The 24,817-nt window shown below is 45.7% G+C and overlaps 1 protein-coding gene across 3 annotated transcripts in view; it reads right to left on the bottom strand.

Moving 5' to 3' along the window:
- The window catches only part of TRPC4AP (transient receptor potential cation channel, subfamily C, member 4 associated protein), a 77,387-nt gene that overhangs the window by 6,865 nt on the left and 45,705 nt on the right, over window positions 1-24,817 (bottom strand). For all 3 annotated transcript variants that reach the window (XM_011972414.1, XM_011972415.1, XM_011972416.1), the window contains 5 exons: window positions 22,558-22,743; window positions 12,363-12,529; window positions 6,910-7,041; window positions 3,983-4,041; window positions 1,192-1,293 (listed from right to left, as the gene is read on the bottom strand). In XM_011972414.1, coding sequence (XP_011827804.1) covers window positions 1,192-1,293; window positions 3,983-4,041; window positions 6,910-7,041; window positions 12,363-12,529; window positions 22,558-22,743 — 646 coding nt within the window. The remainder of the gene's footprint in view (window positions 1-1,191; window positions 1,294-3,982; window positions 4,042-6,909; window positions 7,042-12,362; window positions 12,530-22,557; window positions 22,744-24,817) is intronic.

Below are 24,817 nucleotides of genomic sequence, written 5' to 3'. Positions count from 1 at the left end.
GAGAAGAGCTGTTTATACCAAAAGTGTACTGACACAGGCACGCCAGTCTGCCAGATGCGGAAAGACTGTGTGAACAGGGTGGGGCCCAGCGTACTCCTGGCCTGAGGTTCGCTTCCAGCTGGCCTTGGGCAAGTACCCACAACCCCAAGCCTCAGCTTCCCAGTCTATGAAGCAAAGGCAGGAGATGAGGAAATGACTCAGGCCCCATCATGGGGGAAGGAAAATGGCCAAGCATGCGGGGTCCAGGCCTTTCCAACAGAGCAGCTCTCCTGTGATCCACTCCACACATCAGGGCAGGACGGCGTACAATTTTATTTGAATGAAGAGTTCTGCTTGCTGCCTTAGGAAAAAAAGGTTGGGAGGCCAGGAATGGTGGCTCACACCTGTAATTCCAGGACTTAGGGAGGCTCACTTGAGGCCAGAAGTTCGAGGCCAGCCTGGGCAACATAGTGAGATCCCATCTCTACAAAAAAAAGTACAAACACTAGCTGGGCATGGTGGTGCACACCTGTAGTCCCAGCTACTTGGGAGGCTGAGGCAGGAGAATCACTTGAGCCCAGAAGTTTGTGGCTGCAGTGAGCTATGATCACACCACTGCTCTGCAGCCTGAGGGAAAGAACAAGACCCTGTGTCTAAAAAACAACAATAACAACAACAACAACAAAAACCAACAAAAAAAGGTTGGGAAATTACAGTTCTTGCTGGATAAAGTCCACTGCATTCTGACGCCTGTGAGACTAGCTCCCCACTGCCTGGCTCCAGGTGAGGCAAACCTAACCCAGGTAATGCAGCTTAACATGTGGCAGCAGGTAAGAGGCTTCTGTCTGTCCTGCTTGGCTGCAGATGCCAACAGGCAAGAAAGGCGCACAAAAGCAAAGGGGCTGAATGCACGAGGCAAGGGGGCCAGTGCGGAGCACACAAGACTTTTGGCAGGTGACCTCTCTGAGGCTCTGCCCCCTCATCTGTAAAGTGCAGGTATGGATGGGGCTTCCCTCCTAGGGCTGCTGTGAGGCTCCGATGAGAAAATGCAGGTGACATGAATACAGTGCCTGGCACAGAGGAGCCCTCAGGACACTGTAGCTACATGTGAGAGAGGACACGCATGCATACCTGGGTGTGCTCACCAGTGAGCCCCCAGGGAAGGCGAGCAGCCGGGATGGGCTGAGGGAAACGCTGCACCCCTGCACTCACCTGTCGGTGTTGAGCACAGCTTCCACCTCAGGGATGTTGGCCTTGAGAGAGATGGCACTGAGTTCGTTCAGCTCCTGGTTGTTGAGTAACAGGTACTTGTTCCTGAAACAAAATGGGTTGGAGGAGGTAAAGGACAGGAACTAGGGCTGCTGGGTCCGCACCGGGCTACTGCAGGGAGTCTCCTGCCCACTTCCTGTGGAGAGAATCTGAGAAGCCACCAGGCACTTTCCTCCAGCACCTCTCACTCCAGCCAGCACTTGCAGGAGGGAACTCTGGGCTCTCAGGCAATGGAATCTTTCCCTGGCCCCACCCCCAATCCCCAACCCCTGCTTGCCACATTCACTGACAAGGCCCCTTCCCTCAGCAGCTCCGGGCCTTTCTCTTTGCCTACACTTTTACTTGTTTCCTCAAAGGCACCAGCACCTCAACATGTCCAATCACACTCAAGCCTGGCTCTGCTGCAGCAGTCCCACCAACTACCACAGTCAGACATCACAGAGGCCTGGTCAACTGTGACACTTCCCCCTGCTTGCCATCCAGGCCTGTCACTGCTCCCTGCGCTCCCAGGACACCAGCTCCCTAAAAGGTATCCCACAGGAACTGAGTCATCACACAGCACCAAAAGTGATCTTCAGAATCAGGACTCTGATCCTGTCACTCCTGGTGAAAATACTTCCACAGCCTCCCACTGCATTTAGAACAGACATTTTCTGACTTAGGAGGGGGTTATGCCCTGATAAACCCATCGTATTTGAAAATACTGTCAGGTGAAAACATACTAAGGCTGGACGTGGTGGCTCACGCCTGTAATCCCAGCACTCTGGAAGGTCGAGGCGAGCAGATCACAAGGTCAGGAGTTCTAGATCAGCCTGGTCAACATGGGGAAACCCCGTCTCTACTAAAAATACAAAAAATTAGCTGGGTGTGGTGGCGCACGCCTATAATCCCAGCTGCTCAGGAGGCTGAGCTAGGAGAATCGCTTGAAACCAGAAGGTGGAGGTTGTAGTGAGCCAAGATCACGCCACTGAACTCCAGCCTGGGCAACAGAGCAAGATTCCGTCTTGAAAAAAAGAAAAAAAAAAAAAAAACACATTTAATGTATCTAACCTACTGAACCTCCTAGCTTAGCCCAGCCTACCTGGAATGTGCTCAGAACACTGACTTCAGCCTACAGTTGGCCATAAACACTGGCAACATGGCGGGCACAGCACAGAGTACTGGTTGTCTACCTTGGTGACCGCATAGCTGGTCATCATTTTTCTTGAAATACATTTGCGCTGCAGCTGCAGCTCAGTGCCCAGCATTGCAAGAGTACCGAACTGTTTATCATGAGCGCAGGAAAAGATCCAAATTCAAAATTCGACTTCTGCACCATTGTACAGTTGAAAAATTCTAAGTGATGGACCATCTGTATATAAAATCCAGGCCTGTGACTGTGACCCACAAGGCCCTGTGCAGCCAGCCCAGAGCCAAGCCCACATCACTCCCATCAGCTGGCCACAATGGTCTTCCCTCGTTCAGGGGCTTCTGGCTAGAACACTCACTCTCTCACATGCCTGTTCACTCAATTCACTACAAGCCGACCCTTCAGGTCTTGGCTGACAAGCCACTTCGGCAAGGGAGAGCTCCTGAGCATCCTCTGGCCAGTTCTGTACCCTGTCAAATGTCCTCTCACAGACCCGTTCCTCTCCTCCTGAATACCATCTCCACTCATCACTAATGCTCGATGGTGGAATCCTCGGATGAACAACTGTCTTTGTTTTCAGACTCTGCCCTTCGTGAGAGCAGGGGCCATGGCTGTTTGCATTTCGTCCTGATATCCCACACAGTACTCAGATTGAAGAGTCTGATGAAAGCCGGAGACTCACTTCCTCAGGGAAAACAGCGCAGTTCCATAACATACGTGGTGCCATTTTCAGAAGATTAACACGCTTCCTGGACCCCTTCTATGGCTTTCAGCCAGAAAATCTATCAAAGAGGACGGATGCATATGACGGAGGTGCCCTGGGGCCACAGCTGTCTCCAGGCATGTTCTGTTAGCTCAAATGCAAGGTTTTTAAAAAATTTAAACCAACATTTAAAATCAGGACCTTTCACATAAATCTTTAATTTCTGGCTTTCCTTGGCTGAAAAAATCAGAAGTTATGCAACAGTGGGCCCAGTTTCCTGTGCACACGCAGCTGGCTGGAGCTAAGCTCACTGAAATTGTCGCTCACTAAGGTCCCCACATCATCTCCCCAATGCCAAGGCCAAGGGTCAGCTGCTAGTCACCCCCTTCCTGCACTGTTTTCCTTACAGCAGAGAGTAATTTTCCTCGTACATTCTCCATCGAAGGTTAAAAAATAAATGAGCACAGAATATCTTTCAAGAAAAATGGGAGCACACCCCCTTGTGGAGGGAAGAATCCCCAGCTGCTCAGTAAGCAGCTGGCTTTGCCTGTCTGAGGTTCCTGCCGGCTCCTGGGAATAGCCACGCTGTCCACTCTCGCTTCAGAGGGGCAGTAGGTTGAGAGATCCATTGATTCCAAAGGTAATAAGGGGCCAACGACTTCCACACTCAGTTCCTGGGGTGGCTATGAGGGCTAGAAGCAAGCTCAGGGGCAGTGCCTGCCATAAGAAAGGTTGGATAGATGGCAGGTCCGACTGCAGAGTCACACCTGCTACCACTGAGGGGACAGCGGGCTTCCACCAGCTCTAGGGCCTCCTCTCGAGCTGAGGTCACGGACCAAAGAGACTGAGGCCTTCAAAAGACAGTCCAACAACTCTCCTTGCAGGGACACACTTGTACTTACTCATGGTGGTCGCTGAAGCTCTGAAGAAGCCTCAAAAACTGTATCTTCAAGGTGATGTCCTGAAACACATGCACAGCCTCAATGTTAAGACCACAGTCACAAGTTCCAAAACAACACAAACAGACACCCTGGTGACAGCCTGCTTCTCTGAGCCTCTGTCTTCATGCACCATGAGGACCTTTCTTTAGTTAGAAAACCATCTGTTCACTTCCACATCTCATCAACAGCGTAAGCTAATGTGGCCCCCTTCCTGCTAAAAACATGCCAGTACACTCAAAAAAAAAATAAGGTGGGGCATGGTGGCTCACACCTGTAATCACAGCACTTTGGGAGGCCGAGGCGGGCACACCGCTTGAGGTCAGGAGCTTGAGACCAGCCTGGGCAACATGGCAAACCCTGCCTCTACTAAAAATACAAAAATTAGCCAGGCATGGTTGCTGCGCCTGTAATGCTGGCTACTCAGGAGGCTGAGGCAGGAGAATCACTTGAAGCTGGGAGGTAGAGGTTGCAGTGAGCCGAGATCACACCGCTGACTGCACTCCAGCCTGGGTGATGGAGACTCTGTCCCAAAAAACAAACAAACAAACAAAACATGTGGGGAGGAGGGGGGGAAGTCCACAGGAATCAGAAATGAAGAAAGGACCGAGGAGTTTGGAGTCGTGAGCCAAGGAACTGATACTCAGTAGCTGAGGGCAGTGTGGAGCGGTGGCGACAAGACCTAGTCACACTAACGCTTGGGTTTTAATGCCCTGCAGGGACCAGACAGGGTCTCAGGTTCCTGTAAAGCCTGGGGAGCATGTACACTTGGCGAGAGAAGGGTTAGAAAGGCCTGACCCACCAGCCCAGGGAGCCTGGCTCTGCCAGGGTGCTGCTGGTGGGGGAAGGGAGCCCTCCCAAGAGCAGCAGAAACCCTGCGCTCACACGACTGGGGCAGCAGGGCCAAGACATGAAACATGAAAACTGCCCTGGGACAGCTACCTGACATATCTGGCAGACAAAAGCAAAAGTGCCCTGTAGAAACGCCTCCAGGGCTGAGGCTACACAGGTACCCATGGGGCAAACTAGCCCCACTGACCTCAAGTGATCCGTCCGCCTCGGCCTCTCAAAGTGCTGGGATTACGGGTGTGAGCCACCGCGCCCGGGAGCACGGTTCTATAAGCAGATGAAAATTACAATAGGATAAAACAGCAAATAAAAAAGCATGCTGCTAGCTCATGCAGTGGGCAGCCCCCTGCCTGGAGTGAAATAAGATCCCCATCACAGAGGTATACAAGGGGAAGTTGGCTAGAGGGCCTCAGGCAGGAACCTTTTTTTTTTTTTTTTTGTGAGACACAGTCTCACTCTGTTGCCCAGGCTGGAGTGCAGTGCCGTGATTTCAGCTCAGTGCAACCTCTGCCTCCTGGGTTCAAGCAATTCTGGTGGCCTCTCCATAGACATTACAAAACACGAGGTAACACTCCACCCTGAGGTCTGAAGACTCAAACACAAGCATTAGTACCCCATGAGCAATCGAAAGAGACCTTAAGAAAGTATTTTAAAAATGATTAAAAACAGAATATGCAGCAGAAAAAAGATATTAACATCATGGCTAAGCAGTTGCCGAACTGAGCCAGACAGAACATCTAGAAATGCAAAATATATCTGCCTGAAATTAAAAACTCAAATGATAAAGCGGAAGACAGGTCACTGAGGGAAGTCCCCAGAGTGCAGTGAAGAGACCAGAGCCCCATGGCACCGGGCCCTGATGGCTGTGTGGTACTTTTAGTTCCCAGAGCACCTTCCTCCTCATGCTGGTCAGAAGGTTGTGAACTAGCCGGGGGGCCAATAGGGGAAAGAGTATTATCCTCCTTTGGCAAGAAAACAGAGGCTCAGAGATTCAGTGATACATTCAAGCTCTTACAAGTCTTCCAATGTCCTGTTCAGAGCTCTCTCAAGGGGACTGTGAGAGACACAAGGTAAAGGAGAGTCCTTGGGCTCAAAAAACCAAATCCCCCTTTTTTGGTATGAGACAGTGTCTTTGCTCTGTCACCCAGGCTGAAGTGCAGTGGCGTGATCCAAGCTCACTGCAACCTCCACCTCCCGAGTTCAAGCGATTCTCCCACCTCAGCCCCGAGTAGCAGGGATTACAGGTGCCCACCAACACGCCCGGTTAATTTTTGTATTTTTAGTAGAGACGGGGGTTTCACCATGTTGGCCAGGCTGGTCTCGAACTCCTGACCTCACGTGATCTGCCTGTCTTGGCCTCTCAAAGTGCTGGGATTAAGGGTGTGAGCCACCGCGCCCGGGAGCACGGTTCTACAGGTGGATGAAAATTACAATAGAATAACACAGCAAATAAGGAAAAGCATGCTGCTAGCTCATGCAGTGGGCAGCCCCCTGCCTGGAGTGAAATGAGATCCCCATCACAGAGGTGTACAAGGGGAAGTTGGCTAGAGGGCCTCAGGCAGGAACTTTTTTTTTTTTTTTTTGAGACACAGTCTCACTCTGTTGCCCAGGCTGGAGTGCAATGGCGTGATCTCAGCTCAGTGCAACCTCCGCCTCCTGAGTTCAAGCAATTCTGGTGCCTCAGCCTCCCAAAGAGTTGTGATTACAGGCACCCAACACCATACTTGGCCAGGCCGGTCTGTAACTCTTGACCTCAAGTGATCTGCTCGCTCAGCCTCCCAAAGTGCTGGGATTACAGGCATGTGCACTGTGCCTGGCCTAGGAACATCTTAAAAGGGATTTCTGCATAGGCTGGGGTGGGGAGTGGGGTTCACTCAGATCCTACTCCAAGGTAGCTTCCAATTAGGGGACTATAAAATACAATTTTAGTCTCTGCTCTACTCCCAAAGGAAAAAAGGTCAAAGGGTCAGCAGCAGGTCTTGAAACAACTACTCCAAGCCAGTGAGGTACCATCTGTCTGTCCCCAGGGGTCTCCTGCTTACCGGGCTACAGTCACAGTTCTGGTTGTGACCATGGAGGACAAGAGCAGATGCTGAATGCTTCCTCCAAATCAGTTTGTCAAACAGATTATTAAGTCCGGGGATCAGCTTGAACTCTGCAATCATTCTGTGAACCTGGACGGGACAGGAAGGAAAAAGTATTAATTAAGACAAATGTGCTTGAAAAATCTAGCAAAACCTCGTGCTCAGTACACACGATAATGACATTTAGGACGAAGAAAGCAACTAACTGTCAGTAAGGAGTGCTGGGGTTTGAAGAAAACATCCATGTACCCCCTACACCTACCACACACAAACACACTTTCTAACTTTACTCATTAATGCTCACAATAATCCTACAAGTCATAATGTATGATAGTTCCTACCACAGAAGCATGAGTTTGGGATTCAGATAGTCCTGCATATGATTCAAGAGTCCTTTGGGATTCAAGAGTCCTGGGTTTGACTCTTAGCTTTACCATGTGCAAACTTGGTAACCTTAAACAAATTCCTTAAGATTTGTCTTCCTCATATTAACATGAAAATGTCCCTCATGCTTTGCACTAGGATAAATTTCAGCTGAAAGTAAGATACGACTATTAAAAAACTCTAAGATCCAGAAAAATCTCTGCAAAGAATTAAAAAAAAATGATCTAAGAGTTGGAAAAGCCTTTCTGAAGGATCACACTAAACCTAGAAGCTCAAAAAGAAGCTTGTTGACATCAACCACCCAAACCTTTTAAAATTCTAAATGGCAAAACTCAAAATAAGCAAAGTCACAAGCCAAATATGACAAAAAAAGAACAGACATTGGCAATTCATGCCACAAGCAAAGAAATTCCTCTATAAGGAGTCCTACAAACATCTCTGATTTTTCACTCTTTCAGACTGGGAAAGATGACAAAGTTTTAAAAGAACATGTTGGTGACCTGGGCATCAGGTACATTCACACGCTGTTGGTGGGAGGGCACACTGTTATGACATGCACAGGGAAGAGGGTTTCACAGTAACTCTAAAATTTCAAATCCATAATCCCTTTAACCAGCAATTCCACTTTAGGAATTTACATTCAGATCCACATAAATACTAAATGACACATATTTACAATGCTACTCACTGCAGCATTATTTGTAATGCCCCAAAATAGATATAACCTACACTTCCATCAACAGAGATTAGCAAAATAAATTACAGTATGCCCCTCAATGGGATATAAGGCACCAGTAAAAAAACATCAAGGTGTTTTGTATGTCGTGAACTTAACAACTGCCGAGAGATAATACTGGGAAAGCAAGTACGTTCATGCTATATTACTGACTGTGTAAAAAAACAGGAATACAATTAGCCTTTGTAAGCATAAAAATGTCTCTAGAAGGATATACTAATAACTGGTAAAATTAGCTGCTTCATGGAACCATCAGAATGTCAATGATCAGAGGGGAAACAGGCTTCACTGATACTAACTTAAATCTTTTAAAACAGAACAACAGGAATGATTTCCCTTTTAAAATTTGTTTATATAACGTAAGGCTATTACTAGCCCTTCTCAGGGCTGTTGTAAGGATCAAGTCAGAAAGCACATGTAAAGCTCTGCACACAGCACCACTGCTCGCTTATTGCCATTTTACAAGGGGGAGAAGTTCAGCAAGACCAGCCTGGGCAAGGTCAGTGATTGCAACAGCACCTAACTCAGGTGTTCTGATCCTAAAGTCTGCCCCTTTCCAGCCCACTACAGGTATGCATTTATCTTGGGAGACCAGAACCTGACAAAGACATCCCTGGCAGCCTCCATTCCAATGGACCTCTCCTTTCAACATATTAGGTTGTGTAAAAGTAACTGTGGGTTTTGCCACTGAAAGTAACAGAGGTGACTATTCTCTTTCTACTAGAAATCACAGCCTACTAGAAATTACTACATAATTTCTACTAGAAATTATTACATAATTTCTACTAGAAATTATGGCCAGTGTTAGACTCATAAGCAGCCCAGAATCTGTTAAGACTGAGGCTGATGTAAAATGACACCTGCCGTGCCACTCAGGCCTTTACTAAAACCCAGCCTGGGTCTACCTTGCCCTGCTTAACTGGGGTTGGGGAGGTACGGCTGACATCTATGGTGTTTACCAAGCCATGTGCCTTCCTGTCTCACTCAAAGGGCCCTAAGCCAGGCCCAGGTCACACAGCTATAAAACGTTGCAACAATGGCCCACAAAAATTCATCCAGTGCAACTGCCTCACTGCACAGACTAGAAACCCAAGCTTAAAGAGATTAGGGGTGAGTCACACAGCTGGGAAGAGAGGGGCCTTCTGAGGCAGACTTGGACCTGACCCTGGGTCTCCTAAGTTCAGGCCAGTATTTAGGTTTGAGGTTTCTCCTACATCATTTCCCTTTTCTCTTAACAATACCAGCTTCTTAGCCAGGCATGGTGGCTCACGCCTGTAATCCCAGCACTTTGGGAGGCCACGATGGGCAGATCACCTGAGCTCAGGATTTCGAGACCAGCCTGGGCAATATGGTGAAGCCCTGTCTCTACTAAAAATACAGAAATTAGGGCCGGGCATGGTGGCTTACATCTGTAATCCCAGCACTTTGGGAGGACAAGGTGGGCGGATCACTTGAGGTCAGGAGTTTCAGACCAGCCTGGCCAACATGGTGAAACCCCGTCTCTACTAAAAATACAAAAATTAGCCGGGTGTGCTGGCGCATGCCTGTAGTCCCAGCTACTCAAGAAGCTGAGGCAGGAGAATTGCTTGAACCCGGGAGGCAGAGGTTGCAGTGAGCAGAAATTGCGCTCCAGCCTGAGTGACAGGGAGACTCCATCTCAAGAACAAAAATAAAATACAAAAATTAGCCAGGCATGGTGGTGTGCGCCTGTAACCCCAGCTACTTGGAGGGCTGAGGCAGGAGGATCACTTGAGCCCGGGAGGCAGAGGTTGCAGTGAGCTGAGATCACGCCACTGCACCGCTCCAGCCTGGGGAGCAGAGCAAGACTACCTCAAAAAAAGGAAAAAAAAAAAAAAAAAAAAAAAAGAAAATAGCAGCTTCTTCACGTGAAAATGAATTATTCCTACTCTCAGGTCCAGCCCCGTGGCCTGCTCTATAGGAGGATGGTAGGCAGGTGGGTGGGATGAAGTGCCACTCTACCTGAGGAGGCAGTGGGTAAGAGCTCAGGCTTCGCAGTCAGCAAGCCCTGGGTTCATAAGACAGCTTTGTGACCCTCGGCAACATTCTTTGAGCTCAAGTCCCTTGACAGAAAAGGCAATGGGGGACGATGGAGCTGTTGAAAAGGCTCAGTGAGGTAATGTGGAAGCTACTCAGGGCTTGAAGAAATGACTAAAAGAAACGACTGCTATATGGATGATTTTCATTAGCACCAGAGGGACGAAACTTGACAGCATTTGGGGAGCCTTTCCAGTCCTGAGATTTCAATTTGGCCAAGATTGGTCAGAGAACTTGGCCCAACTGCCCATTAACAAGGCCTCTTTAAGGAAGAAGCCTTCTGTGAGGCCTGGCCAAGGAAATCCTTTCCCTGGCTACCCAGTGTAGGCAGGATCTGGGAATCCATATCCTCATGGTGCCCGGCACACAGCAGAAACCCAGGAAATGCTGACTGTGCAAACGAGAACATGCTAGTGAAAGTGATTTTGGGGGGCCAGGATTTCAAGGTCACTAATGGTCCCTTCCCAAGGAAGCAGCGCTGTAATCATACAGTTTAACTCAAGACTGCAACGACTCATAGCAATGTGGAAACAAGAAGGCTCAGGGAACAGAGAACTGTTGTGAGATGGCAGACAGAGGAGGCAGGGCAGCAGAGTTTAAATTCTGGCTCTATCCAGGCCTGTCCCCGAGAGCACAGCCTAGTTTATGCCCCGGCTTTCTCAAGAATCGAGTGTGGGGACACAGAGTCACCACCTGTTGTGTAACTTACTAAATACCTGAAAATTCAAACAACTGTGAAAGTGCCTCGAAAAAGTAATAGCACTCAACACATAGACGCTGTCCCTACAATTATTTCAAATATAAGTAACTGTGAAAGTGCCTCAAAAAAGTAATAGCACTCAACGCATAAAAGTTGTCCCTACAATTATTTTTTATAAAAAACATGTTCCATATTGAAGGAAGGGACACCAATGCTGTGGCTATCAGTGTGGGATCTCATCCAGTGTCCTGGTTTTAAATACAACCATATGCTGAGGACTCCCAAAGTGACACCTCCAGCCTTGCCATCTCCCCAACAGCAGCTGCAGGTAATCAATCCAAATGCCAATTCCATCAGACACCTCAAATCTACCTTGTACAAAATGCAGCTCCCCATCTTCCTAAGCCTGCTCCTCCACCCCTTACCTGCTGGTCTTAACCATCTCAATACATGGCAAATCCATTCTCTTATTTGCTTAGTTCACATTCAAATGTATCCAGAATGCAACCACTTCCCACCAGTCCCAACACCAATATGCTGGTCCTAGCTGCTATCATCTCTTGGCCCTATTATGAGGGCCCTTAATGGTCACCCTATTCCCTTCCTTGCTGTTTCCAGTCTTTCCCAAAGCAGTCAGAGGAATGACTTCTCACAAAAGTCTTTAAAATGGCCTGTGACAGCTTGATGTGACCTGGTCCCTGCGAGCCCTCAGCCTTCCTCTCCTGGCTGTTTTCTCCAGGCCGTCCCCCAGCTGCCTCACTGTTCCAGTGACTACACACACTCCTCCCCAGGGCACTGCCCTGTCCCACATGCTACACTCTTTCATTCTCTTCCAGACGTTTTCATCCTCACTTGTAAAATGGGGGTAACTGCACTGCTGTTGCCCAGATTTGTGACAGTCCAGTGTCTGACTCAGAAAGGTGTGGAAGGACTGCTAAGACCCCAGCCTCTCCTGCCCCCATGCCTGGTTTCCTCCCTAGGAGAAGGGCGTGGTCTGCGGGCTACTTCTCAACAGTCTTGAGGAGGAGGGCTGCACTCTTCCAAGCCCTTTTTCCTCTACTGTAGGTTATGGGCCCTTCCTCCTCCATCTTGGAACTACTTCAAGACTCAGGGAAGCCCTGCACATCTGGAGCCCCTGTACTTGCCCAGTTTTCCTAAGCAGACATAGCTCTGGGCTCTGTCCCACTGCCCTGAGCCCACATCAGGTTGGCAGTTCCTCCAGCACATCCACAGGGCCAGTCTTGCCAGTTTTCAACCCTTTAATCTTCACCTCACAGAGGCAACTGCCTGCTCCTGCCCTGAGCACCAACCAGGAATGCCTAGAAACGCTCCACACAGCAACGCACCGTGGAAAGACTCCGGTTCTGGAATCAGCCTGGTTTCCTGATGGGTAGAACAGTAGGAGAAATACCCCTATGCTCTGCCAGCCTAGAGCAAGAGCCATTCCAACAGAAGGCCCTGTGGAGCACCTGACATACCATGAGCGCCCGGGCAGCACCTGCTCCCTGTGTCCTGAGACGCTGGAGAGGGGCCCACCTGGTTTCGCTGACGCCCCATCAGCAGCACGCAGAGGACATAGAGCACTTCCAGTTTGTACATGATCTCATGCATAATCTTCATTGACTGGGGCAGCTGGGTCCTGGCTGACGTGTGAGGCAGGCCATTCTCCTCAGAAGCCCCTGGAGGAGGGAACACAATGGAGGCTGACACAGCCACCGGAGAGAGGATTGAGTCACGGCTTGTGAGGAAACACATTTCCGTCCCTCGAACCTGCTCTGAACAGACTTGTAGCATAGCCATTCAGCTGGGCCTTGAGCCTGAACAGAGACCCTGAAAGCTGCAAAACTCCCTCCACACCCCCAGGAGCCAGGTAAGCTCAGAGACTCAGAGAAATGGACTCTGCAGTAGTTGTATCTCATCTACTTTTACATGAAGAAAAAATATTCGGACACAGCCAACACAGTAACATGACCCATCCTTCCCTGCTTATCCCCTTCTCCTGCCACCAACTAGACCCCCAGAAAGTGCCCAGGCAGATGTCTGACAGCAAATTATGGGGACCGCTCTTCAAGTCGCAAATGGCCCTACTTACTTGGTTCTACTGAGATTCCATGAGGGACACTGCGGAAGCCCGAGAGGGATTCTTTTTGAAGAATTCCCAATTTTTCAAAAGAACCATCTAAATTTTTCTAAGGTTCAACTTTCTAAAGCAGACTGGGTATCGCACCTGATGCTACTGATGCAGATGAACACACTACCTACAGGCAGACTTTCATTTTATCCAATGTCATTACTGCTGACATCAACAGCAGCTAAGTAATATTTACTGGACACTTGACATGTGTCAGAGTTGCTGGCTTTATGACTTTGGGCCAGTCCCCTCCTCACTAGGCCTTAGACTGCTCTGTACTACTGCAGCGGACAGCTAGAGTTACTGTGAAGACTGAATGGGAACATAAGAGAAGTCCAGCATCTGATTCTTAGGAAGCCCCCGTTCACTCCTAGATCCTTTATTTATGTATTTATTTATTTACTTACTTACTCACAGTCTGGCTGTGTCACCCAGGCTGGAATGCAGTTGTGCGATCCGGCTCACTGCAACCTCCGCTTCCTGGTTTTAAGCAAGTCTCCTGCCTCAGCCTCCCGAGTAGCTGGGAATACAGGCGCATGCCACCATGCCCAGCTAATTTTTCTATTTTTAGTAGAGATGTGGTTTCACCACGTTGGCTGGGCTGGTCTCGAACTCCTGACCTCAAGTGCTCTGCCCGCCTTGGCCTCCCAAAGTGCTGGGATTACAGGGGTGAGCCACTGTGCCCGGCCTAGATCCCTATTATTTTAAAAGGGCACCGGTCAAGAGTCAGGAGAGGCTAGGTGATCTTAGCAGAGTGACTTCCCTTCAGTTTCCTCATTGTTAAGGTGAAAAGATGAATCAATAACTGCCAAGGTCCTCTCAAGCTCCTATAGGAACTGTTTCCCTAGAGGCCTTTTGTAAAGGCCTCTATGTGGTATAGAGGAGTGGTTATCAGATATATTCAGGTAAGGCTCATACAGAAAACACAGTGACACTCTGCAAAGTATCAAGACAGAAGAACCTAACTTATTCCGACCGGGTGTGGTGGCTCATGCCTATGATCCCAGGACTTTAGGAGGCCAAGGCAGGCGGACTGCTTGAGCCTAGGAGTTTGAGACCAGCCTGGACAATACAGTGAGACCTCATCTCTATAAAAAAATTTAAAAAATTAGCTGGGCATGGTGGCATGTGCCTGTAGTCCCAGCTACTGAAGAGGGAGAGGTGGGAGGATCGCTTGAGCCTGGAAGGTGAAGGTTGTAGTGAACCAACAGAGATCGTGCCACTGTACTCCAGCCTGGACAACAGAGCTGAACCCTGTCTCCAAAAAAAAAAAAAAAAGAGAGAGAATCTAACTTACTCTATCCTACAGACTTGGAACTACTTTTCCCAGCCATGTTATGTTAAAATCACAGCCCTGGAAGACGACAAGCTGCCGAATGAAGCGTGACTGAGACACAGCGTGGCACGGTAGTTACGAGCAGAGACCCTGAAGCCAGACTACTGGGTTTGAACCCCAATCACTAACTGGGTGCTCTTCAGTAAATCAGTGGACCTCTCATGCTTCAGTATCCATCCTCCTTTGTAAAACAGCAATACTGACAACCATACCCACCCTTTAACGTTGTAAGGAGTAGGGGAATATATTGAAGGTGCCTGAAACAATGCCCGAAGTAAGCAACATACAATTAGAAACTAAATATAAGTTCTCAGAAAACTGACTTTTATCTGCTAATGCTTGCTTGCTACTTTGTATTCTTCTTTTTCATCTCCAAGCTTTTAATGGGAACTAAACAGGCAGGAAACAAAGACTCAGGAAAAATTTACTGGAGAAATTTTTAATTTAAGAGATTCCATCTACTCATATTTATTCTCCTGTACCTTGGGCAAAAAACTATAGTTACTCAATTTCCATGTTAGGACTCCTTGGCCCAGCTTCCAGAACAGTTAAGTGTCGGCTAATCTGTGAAGTGAACCTGAAGAACTATCACGCACAATCCTGCCTCTGTCGTGCACTGCTGTGTGACCTCGCGTGCTTGGCATCCTCGGCACCCAGCCCATGGTGCTCTAGGGAGTCCTGCAGGGAAGGATGTTGATGGAAGCAGTGGGCACAGTGTGGGGCACACAAGTCCTACTGAGAAACAAACATCTGCGAAGCAAGAGACGGGGCAGCCTGACGCCTCTCCAAGTCACCATCAACTTTTGGTGCCTGGCTTGTACAGGCCTGATGGACTTTCTGGGATATTTTCAAGAAACAGTCTCCAAAGCAATGGAGAGCTTAGCAACAAGGACAGTCCCAAGGATGAAGATGGGAAAACCAGCTCACGAGGCCTGTGCTTCCCTCTGAGTCTCTTCAGCTCTACCAGGCTGATTGGAGCGGTCACCACTCTCTGTCTGCACTGCACTCCGTTTTCTGCGGGCATGCACACTCATTTGTTTTCTTTTTTTAACAGCTTGGAGGTACAAGTCACATACCATGCAATTCATCCATTTAATTAACCATATCATGATTTTTAGGATATTCATAGAGTTGTGCAGCCATTACCACAATCAATTTTAGAGTATCTTCATCACCCCCCGAAATCTGCCGTGTACTCACTACCAGTCACTTCCTATTTTCCACCAAACCCCTTAGTTCTAGGCAACCATGAAACTGTTTTCCGTCTCTAGGTAATTGCCTATTCAGGACACTTCATATTAATGCACTCATGCAATATGCTGTCTTTTGTGACTGCTTCTTTCACCTAGTACAATGTTTTCAGGGTTTATCTATGTCGTGGCACCGATCAGCATTCCCTTTTTTTAACCGCTGAATAACACCCGCTAGTATAAATACGCCACATTCTGGCTTGGCACAGTGGCTCACGCCTGTGATTCCAGCACTCTGGGAGACCAAGACGGGAAGATCGTTTGAGTGCAGGAGTTTGAGACCAGGTTGGGCAACACAGCAAGACTCTGTCTCTTTTTATTACAAAAAATAAAAAAATTAGCTGGGTGTGGTGGCGTGCACCTGTGTTTCCAGCTACTTGGGAGGCTGAGGTGTGAGGATGGCTGGGCCTGGGAGGTCAGGGCTGCCATGAGTACAATGAGCTGTGATCACACCACCGCACTGTAGCCTCGGCGACAAAGCTAGACCCTGTCTCCAAAAAAAATAAATAAATAAGAATATACCATATCCTGTTTATTCATTCATCGGGTGACAGTCATTTGCGTTGTTTCCATTATTTTGGCTGTTATGAATATGCTGTGATGAACATTCCTGAAAAAGTTTTTGAGTAACACGTATTTTCATTTACCTTGGGTATATACCTGGGAGTAGGATTTCTGGGCCCTATGACATAACTGTATGTTAACCTTCTGAGGAACTGCTAGACTGTAGAGTGGCTGCACTATTCTACATGCCCACTAATAGTGAATGTGGGTTCTGATTTCTCCCTATTCTTGCCAACCCTTATTATCCACCTTTTTTGATAGCCATTTGACTATCAAGTACTACATCATTGTGGGGTTTGTTTTTTCCTCTATCACCTAGACTGAAGTGCAGTGGCAGGACCACAGCTCACTGCAGCCTTGAACTCTGGACCTAAACAATCCTCCCACCTCAGCCTCCCAAGTTGCCAGGACTACTATGGGCACATGCCACCATGCCTGGCTAACCAAAAAACATTTTTTTGTGTGTAGAGATGAGGTCTTGCTCTGCTGTTCGAGTTGGTCTTGGACAATCTTCCTGCCTTGGCCTCCCCCGAAGTGTTGGGATTACGGTGCCAGCCACTGTGCCTGGCCTCACTATGGTTTTGATTTGCATTTTCCTGATGGCTAATGATGATGAACATTTTTCACGTGCTTAATAATTATTTGTATATCTTCTTTGGAGAGATGTCTATTCAGATCCTTTGTCTATATTTTGAAATGGGTTGTCTTTTTATTATTGAGTTATGGGAGTTCTTTATACATTCTAGATACAAATCCCTTATTAGATATATGATTTGCAAAAATGTCCCAACCCTGTATTCCCCACAAAAACATTCTTCCATGCTGTGTGTTCTCTTTTCACTTTCCTGATAGTGTTTTTTAAAGAACAAAAAGTTTTAACTTTGATGAAGTCCAATCTATTATTTACCTGGTTGCCTGTGCTTCAGATGTCACTGTGTATGACATCTAAACTGTTAAATCCAAGGTCATGAAGCTTTATCCTTACGTTTTCTTCTAAGGTTTTATAAGTTTAGCTCTTTTATTTAGGTCTTTGACCCTTTTAATTTTGTGTATGACATGAGGCAGGGGATCTAACTTCATTCTTTTGCATGTGGACATCAAATGGTCCCAGTACCATTTGTTGAAAAGACTACTACTGTTTCCACCAACAGTATGGAAACATTCCAAGAATGGTCTTGGTACCCGTTGAAAATCAATTGATCATAATAAGCATGAGGGTTTATTTCTGAACTCTCAACTCTGATCAATATGTCTATCCTCAGGCCGGCAGCACAGTGTGGACTGCAGCTTTGTAGTAAGTTTTGAAGTCAGGACATGGGTTCTCTTAGGTTTTTTTTTTTTTTTTTTTTTTTTTTTTTTTAAGTCAAAGTTTAGGTGTCACTCAGGCTGGAAGACAGTGGCGCGATCTCAGGTTACTGCAGCCTCAAACTCCTGAGCTCAAGCTAACCTCCCACCTCAGCCTCTTGAGTAGCTGGGACTATAGGTGGGTGCCACGAGGCTTGGCTAATTTTTAAATTTTTTGGAGACAGGGGTCTCGCTATATTACCCACGCTGGTCTCAAACTCCTGAGGCCAAGTGATCCTCCAGCCTCAGCCTCCCAAAGTGTTGGGATTACAGGCATGAGTCACTGTACCCGGCCTAGTTCAAGACTGTTTTTGTTCATCTGAGTCTCTTGCATTTCCACATGAATTTTAGGATCAGCTAGTCCATTTTTGCAAAGTAGACAGCTGAGAGTTCTGACAGAAACTGTGTTGAATCTGCAAGGCTGACCTGTAGATCAGTATGGGAATACTGTTATCTTAACAATATTAATCTTCTGATTCAAAGACAAGGGATATCTTTACATTTATTTAGGGTTTAATTTTTCAATGATGTTTTAGAATTTTCAGAGTGTAAGTTTTACACTTGTTAAGTTGCTAAGTATTTTATTTTTTTGATCCTATTGCAAATAAAGTTGTTTTCTTAATGTCATTTTTGGTTTGTGGATTGCTACTGTATAGAAATACTACTCATTTTTTAATATTAGCCTTCTGAACCTTTGTTGAACCTGTTTATTACTTTATTGGTTTTTATAGTAGGTTCCTTAGGTTTTTCGACATATAAGATCATCCCATCTGTGAAGAGTTTCACTACTTTTCTAATTTGCATGCCTTTAATTTCTTTTTCTTGCCTAACTGCCCTAGCCAGAACCTCCAATACAATGCTGAAGAGAAGCGGCAACAGCACTGCCACTTCCAGAACTCATCTTGGTCCTGATCTTAGTGGGAGAAGCCTTCCATTTTTTGCCATTAGGTATGATGTTAGCCATGGGTTTCTGTAGATGCCCTTTAACAGGCTGAGGAAGTTCTCTCCTGAGTTTTTGTTTTTACTAGAAGGGGTGTTGGATTTTCTCAAATGCTTTTATGGAAACGATCATGTGGTTTTTGTCCTTTATTCTATTAATACAGTGTATTACATAAACTGATTTTCAAACGTTGAACCAAATTTGCATAGATCCATTTGGTCATGGTACACAATCCTTGTATGTTGCTATACTTGGTGTGCTAGTATTTTGTTGAGGATTTTTGCACCTATAATCATAAGAGATACTGGTCTTGTGATGTCTTTATCTGGTTTTGGTATCATGATAACATGATCTCAAAGAATAAGCTGGGAACTGTTCCTTCCTCTTTTATTTTCTATTAGAGTCTGGAAAGTATTGGTGTGAATTCTTGAAACACTTGGTAGAATTAACCAGTGAAGCCACGTGGGCCAGGACTTTTCTTTGTGGGCAGTTTTTCATTATTTATTCAATCTTGTTGTTACAGTTCTTTCAGGTTTTCTATTTCTTCCTGAGTTAGCTGCGGTAGTTTGTGTCTTTTAACTGGCTCATTTCATCCAGGTTATTTAGTTTATTGGCTTACATGGTTTATAGTATTCCCTTAGAGTCCTTTTACTTTCTTAAGGTTGGTTGTAATGTACCTTCTTTCATTTCTAATTTAGTAATTTAAGCCTTTCTTTTTTGGTCAGTGTGGCTAAAAGTTTGTCAACTTTGTTGATCTTTTCAAAGATTACCTTTAAAAAAATCATCTTTGGTTTTGTAGATTTTCTCTATTGTTTTTCTATTCTCTATCTCACCAGTTTTCACTCTAATCCTATTACTTCCTTTTCCTCTTGAGATGTTTGTTTTTTTCCCAATGACTTAAGGTAGACGTTCAGGCAATTTAGATTTATTTAAAAATGTAGGCATTTATAGCTCTAAAGTTCCCTCTAAGTACACTTTAGCTGCATCCCATAAGTGTGATATATAGTGTCATTTTCATTTCTCTCAAAATATTTCCGTGGTTTTTTTTTGTTTTTTTTTTTTTTTTGAGACAGAATCTCGCTGTCAGCCAGGCTGTGGTGTGATCTCAGCTCACCGCAACCTCCACTTCCAGGGTTCAAGCGATTTTCCTGCCTGGACCTCCTGACCTTAAGCGACCCACCTCCTCGGTCTCCCAAAGGGCTGGGATTATAGGCGTGAGCCACCGTGCCCAGCCTCAAGATACGTCCTAATTTTGCTTGTGATCTCCTGTTTGACCCACTGGTTATTTAGAAGTATACTGCTTAATTTGCATGTATTTATTAATTTCCCAAGTTTCTGTTCTTTATTTATAACTCACCCCACTGGGATTTGAGGACATACTTTTGTACAATTTTAATCGTTTTAAATTTGCTGAACTTTTTTAACAGCCTAGCATATGGTCTATCCTGGAGAATGTTCATGTGCACTTAAGAACGTGCATGCTGTAGTAGTTGGGTGGAGTGGTCTACAGTGGTCTGTTAGTCCTTGTTGGTATACAGTGTTTTAAGTCTTCTGTTTTCCTGTTGATCTTCTGCTTAGTTTTATCCATTATTAAAAGTAGTATGTTAAGGTCTCCAGCTGTTGTTTTTGAACTACTGCTTTCTTCCAATCTGTTAGTTTTTGCTTCACGTATTTTTTGGGGGCTGTTTTTAGATGCAGACGTGTTTATAACTGTTGTATCTTCTCGATGGTTTCACCCTGTTATTACAAAATATCCCTATTTTGCTCTGATAATAGTTTTTGTTTTAAAGTCTCTCCAGCTCTTTTGGCTTGGTGGTGGTGGCTCACACCTGTAATCCCAGCACTTTGGGAGGCCAAGGCAGGCGGACCACCTAAGGCCATTTGAGACCAAGCTGGCCAACATGGTGAAACCCCATCTCTACTAGAAACACACACAAAAATGAGCCGGGCGTGGGCTCCACGCCTGTAATCTCAACTACTTGGGAGGCTGAGGCATGAGAATCGCTTGAACCCAGGAGGTGGAGGTCGCAGTCAGCTGATTGTGCCATTGCACCCCAGCCTGGGCGACAGAGTGAGACTCTGTCTCTCCAACTTTTTAAAAGTACAGCCTCTCCAGCTTTCTTGTGGATGCTGCCTGCATGATACATCTTTTTCTGTCCTTTACTGTCCTATTTTATCTTTGAATTGAAAGTGTGTTTTCTGTAGGTTGCATATAACTGGATCTTGTTTTCTGATCCAATATAACAATCTGTCTTTTGAATGGTTAAATCGATTCACATTTAATGTTATTACTGATAAAGCTGGACTTACTTCTGCCATTTTTTTGTTTTCTGTAGTCTTGTGTGTTTTTTTGTTCCTCAAAAAAAATGTTTTTTTAATCTGAAAAATATTAAGATGTATGTGGTAAGCAACTTTTTTTTTTTTTTTTCCTGATATGGAGTTTCACTCTTGTTATTCAGGCTGGAGTGCAATGATGCCATCTTGGCTCCCCACAACCTCCACCTCCCAGGTTCAAGCGATTCTCCTACCTCAGCCTCCCGAGTAGCTGGGATTACAGGCATGTGCCACCACGCCCGGCTAATTTTGTATTTTTAGTAGAGACGGGGTTTCTCCATGTTGGTCAGGCTGGTCTCGAACTCCTGACCTCAGGTGATCCGCCCGCCTTGGCCTCCCAAAGTGCTGGGATTACAGGTGTGAGCCACTGCACCCAGCCAGCAACTTCTAAGAAAGTAACTTGGGAAATACAGTGAAGAAATAATTGAAGGAGATATAATGTTATACTAGAAAATACTAATCAAAAGAAACATTAAAGCTTTCTGCCTCTTCTGGTATGACATCCAGCTGTTAGGCTCTATTAAACTGCTGTCTGAATTCTCGACTGTTTTTGACAATGCCCTGGAGTATACACTGCTCCCAAGTCTCATTCAATTAAATTCAGGAAGGGGTGATTTTTGAAATTGAGCTTTGTTCTGACCTTAGGAGAGTTCTTCTCAGCTGTCTCCTTCCCTGGTTCTCTGGTGAACTAGCTGGCCTGTGCATCACCTTGTTCTTAATTAAGAAGAGGTACCTGGCCGGGCATAGTGGCTCATGCCTATAAACCTGGCACTCTGGGAGGCCAAAGAGGGTGGATCACCTGAGGCCAGGAGTTTGAGACTGGCCTGGCCAACATGGCAAAACCCTTCTCTATTCAAAAAAAGAGAAAATACAAAAAATAAAAGAGTAAAAAAAAAGAAGAGATACCTGTCTCTTTTTATTTGCTTACCATCAAAATCTCAGGCATGAGCTTCCCTAGACTCTGTTCTTACTAACTGCCTTTCTCTGTGGGCAAATTCTCAGAGCAGGGTCAGTAGCCTCTAGTCTTCTGGGCTTGCCTTTCCCAGTGCAAAACCTCTGTACATGAGCAAGCAAGCTTAGACAAAGGTGATCACAGCCATAGAATTCTTGGCCTGAAGTATGTGGGATAGAGCTTCCATACCGTGAGTGCAGTACGGAGTTGGGTGGAGGAAGGAAGCCTCTGACCTCTTTGCCATACTTACCGAGAACTCAGCCTCTTCAATTTGGAGCTGGAGGGAAGAAGAAAAGCTGGTGGCCTCCCACTCCCAGTGAGATACCTATTCCTCGTTTGGGAGCTGAGAATTCCTGAGTTTGTGTATTCTGAACCTGCTGGCCAGAATCGAATGCTTTAGGGATGGGCACCTAACCAAAGATGGGCCAGAGTTCTTTACCAGGAAGCTGCAGCTGAGACTGGGAGTCTTCTTATTTAATAGGCAGTCTTCTGCCTAGTCCCATCAAGGGGACCAGGAAAAGACAGGGCACAGTAAGACAGAAGACTAAGAAACATTGTAGAAAGAAAAAGAGATGAGGAGAGAAGTTTCTAGGTTCCTAAGAATGTTCTGGTTACTGGTTCTTATCAGTCCCTGAGACACAGCTGTCTCAGGTCTGCAACAAAGCCCTTCTCCCTGAAATCAAGTCCACTTTGGGGAGTTCAATGAGGTTTCTGTAACCAGCTATCAAAAGAGTCTTAATAGTCATGGTCTAGAATTGCCTCGAGTAAAATACTACTTTGAGCAAATCTCCAATTAATCCTCCTTGGAAAGGAGAGCAAGAATGGTCCCAGGTGCCCATGGAAAAGCTCCCAATCACTCAGGGGACCCATCCTCCCATACCTTGATTGTGCTCTGACTCCTCATTGGCCACTCGCATCAGGGCATCTAGCACCAAAGCATTGTCTAGCCATGTGTACCACTCCTCCAACTCCTGAAGGAAGCTGGCTGTGCCCGTTGACTCTGACACCTTTCGAGTCGCCAGTTTGCAAAGCCGCTCAACAAAGCCAGGGATGCTGAGAAGGGCCGCTGACAGGGAAAGAACAAGCGAGGAAATTTTCAAAACAGAGACCAGCAAAACTACCCCTAAAGCCCTAACAAACAATCTGCATGATAGGAATAATTCTTACTCTGATAGTAGCTAAAGCTACTCTTTTAAAATGAAATGTCAAGCCAAGGTAAATAGTAATTATGTTATAGGCATAAGCTCAATTTTTAGCAGGTACAGGGAAACAGTCTTTTTAATCTACTGGGAATGCATATTAGAATAATCTTAATGCCTTAAATTTGTGTGTCTTTGAGACAAGAGGTCAATTTCTGGGGATTTACCACAGGGAAATAACCAGTCATATTACAAGAGAATATCTGTGTAAGGAGGTTCACTGATGTCGTTTCTGTAACAGCAAAAAGGTGAAGATAACTAAATGTTCATCAATAGCTGATTGATTAAATACAATGATACATTTATACAAAGGAACACTGCATAGATACTAAGAATGATGACACATACATCTTTATACAGTGACTCAAAACAGCTGTTTACTTGTTAGAGAAAGAGAGTAAATTACTTAAACAATATGAGTTTAAGTTCATTTTCTTCAAAAATTCAAATATTTACTTCTTTAAAATACACAAATAAGGAATGAAAACATATATACCAAGGGATTTGCTGTGGCTGTTCCTGAGTAGGAGAGAATATAAACATTTCTCTTAAAATTACTCATCTACAGTTTCTAATTTTCCTGTAACATTTACTGGCAGGATGAAAGAATATAAACTTTTTTTTTAAGGTAAAGAAAAAAACTGAATAATCACCCAATTTTTCTTTCCACCAGTCTCATTTTATTCACAATGAGTGAGGTGGAAACTCTGATCGGCATAGTAGAACATCATAAACTTTGGAGGCGGGGAGATCTAGATTCACATCCTGACTCTGTCATCTAACCTTCTTTAAAATGAGACTAATGCCTGTTCATGTTTGCCTGAATATGCATTAAATCTCTCTGGAAGGACAGAAAAGAAGCCAAGAGCAGTGGCTGCCACAGTGAACGGCCATAAGATGGAAATAGTCAAAATGTCCATCAAATGGAAAAGGGAATTTAGGTCACTGGGAATAATAGTGGAATGGAAACTTTTCAATAAATACTTTTGAATCTGCAGATTTTTTGGAACCATTTGAATATTACACCTAATTAAAAATTAATAAATAACTAGATATTTCAGGATATCAAGGAATTACCATTAATTTTTGATATGATGACAGAGTTACGTTTCTTTTTTTTTTTTTTTTTGAGACGGAGTCTCGCTCTGTAGCCCGGGCTGGAGTGCAGTGGCCGGATCTCAGCTCACTGCAAGCTCCGCCTCCCAGGTTTACGCCATTCTCCTGCCTCAGCCTCCCAAGTAGCTGGGACTACAGGCGCCCGCCACCTCGCCCGGCTAGTTTTTTGTATTTTTTTTTAGTAGAGACGAGGTTTCACGGTGTTTGCCAGGATGGTCTCGATCTCCTGACCTCGTGATCCGCCCGTCTCGGCCTCCCAAAGTGCTGGGATTACAGGCTTGAGCCACCGCGCCCGGCCAGAGTTACGTTTCTTAAAAGTCATTATCTTGTAAAAACACTGAAATATATGCAGGTGAAATTATACAATGTGTGTCTGGGGTTTACTTCAAAATAACCCAAGGTAAAGTAGGGAATAGTGAATGGGAGTAGAGATAAAGTAAGACAGGCTTGAACTCCTGGACTCAAACTATCCACCCACCGTGGCCTCCCAAAGTGCTGGGATTACAGACTTAAACCACTGCTCATGGCCTTTTTTTTTTTTTTAAATAAATGATTTTTAAAAATTTTTTATATTGACAAAGCTAAGCGCAGCGGCTCATGCCTGTAATCCTAGCACTTTGGGAGGCCAAAGTGGGTGGATCACTTGAAGCTAGGAGTTTAAGACCAGCCTGGTCAACATGGCGAACTCCGTCTCCACCAATAATACAAAAATCAGCCAGCCACCTGTAGTCCCAGCTACTCAGGAGGCTCAGACATGAGAATTGCTTGAACCTGGGATGCAGAGGTTGCAGTGAGCCGAGATCACACCACTGTACTCAGTGTGGG

The sequence above is a fragment of the Mandrillus leucophaeus genome, unplaced genomic scaffold, assembly GCF_000951045.1.
Source record: "Mandrillus leucophaeus isolate KB7577 unplaced genomic scaffold, Mleu.le_1.0 Scaffold129, whole genome shotgun sequence".
Classification (NCBI taxonomy): domain Eukaryota; kingdom Metazoa; phylum Chordata; class Mammalia; order Primates; family Cercopithecidae; genus Mandrillus; species Mandrillus leucophaeus.
The sequence above is the reverse complement of the archived record's forward strand: the minus strand, read 5'-3'. Positions and strand labels throughout refer to the sequence as shown.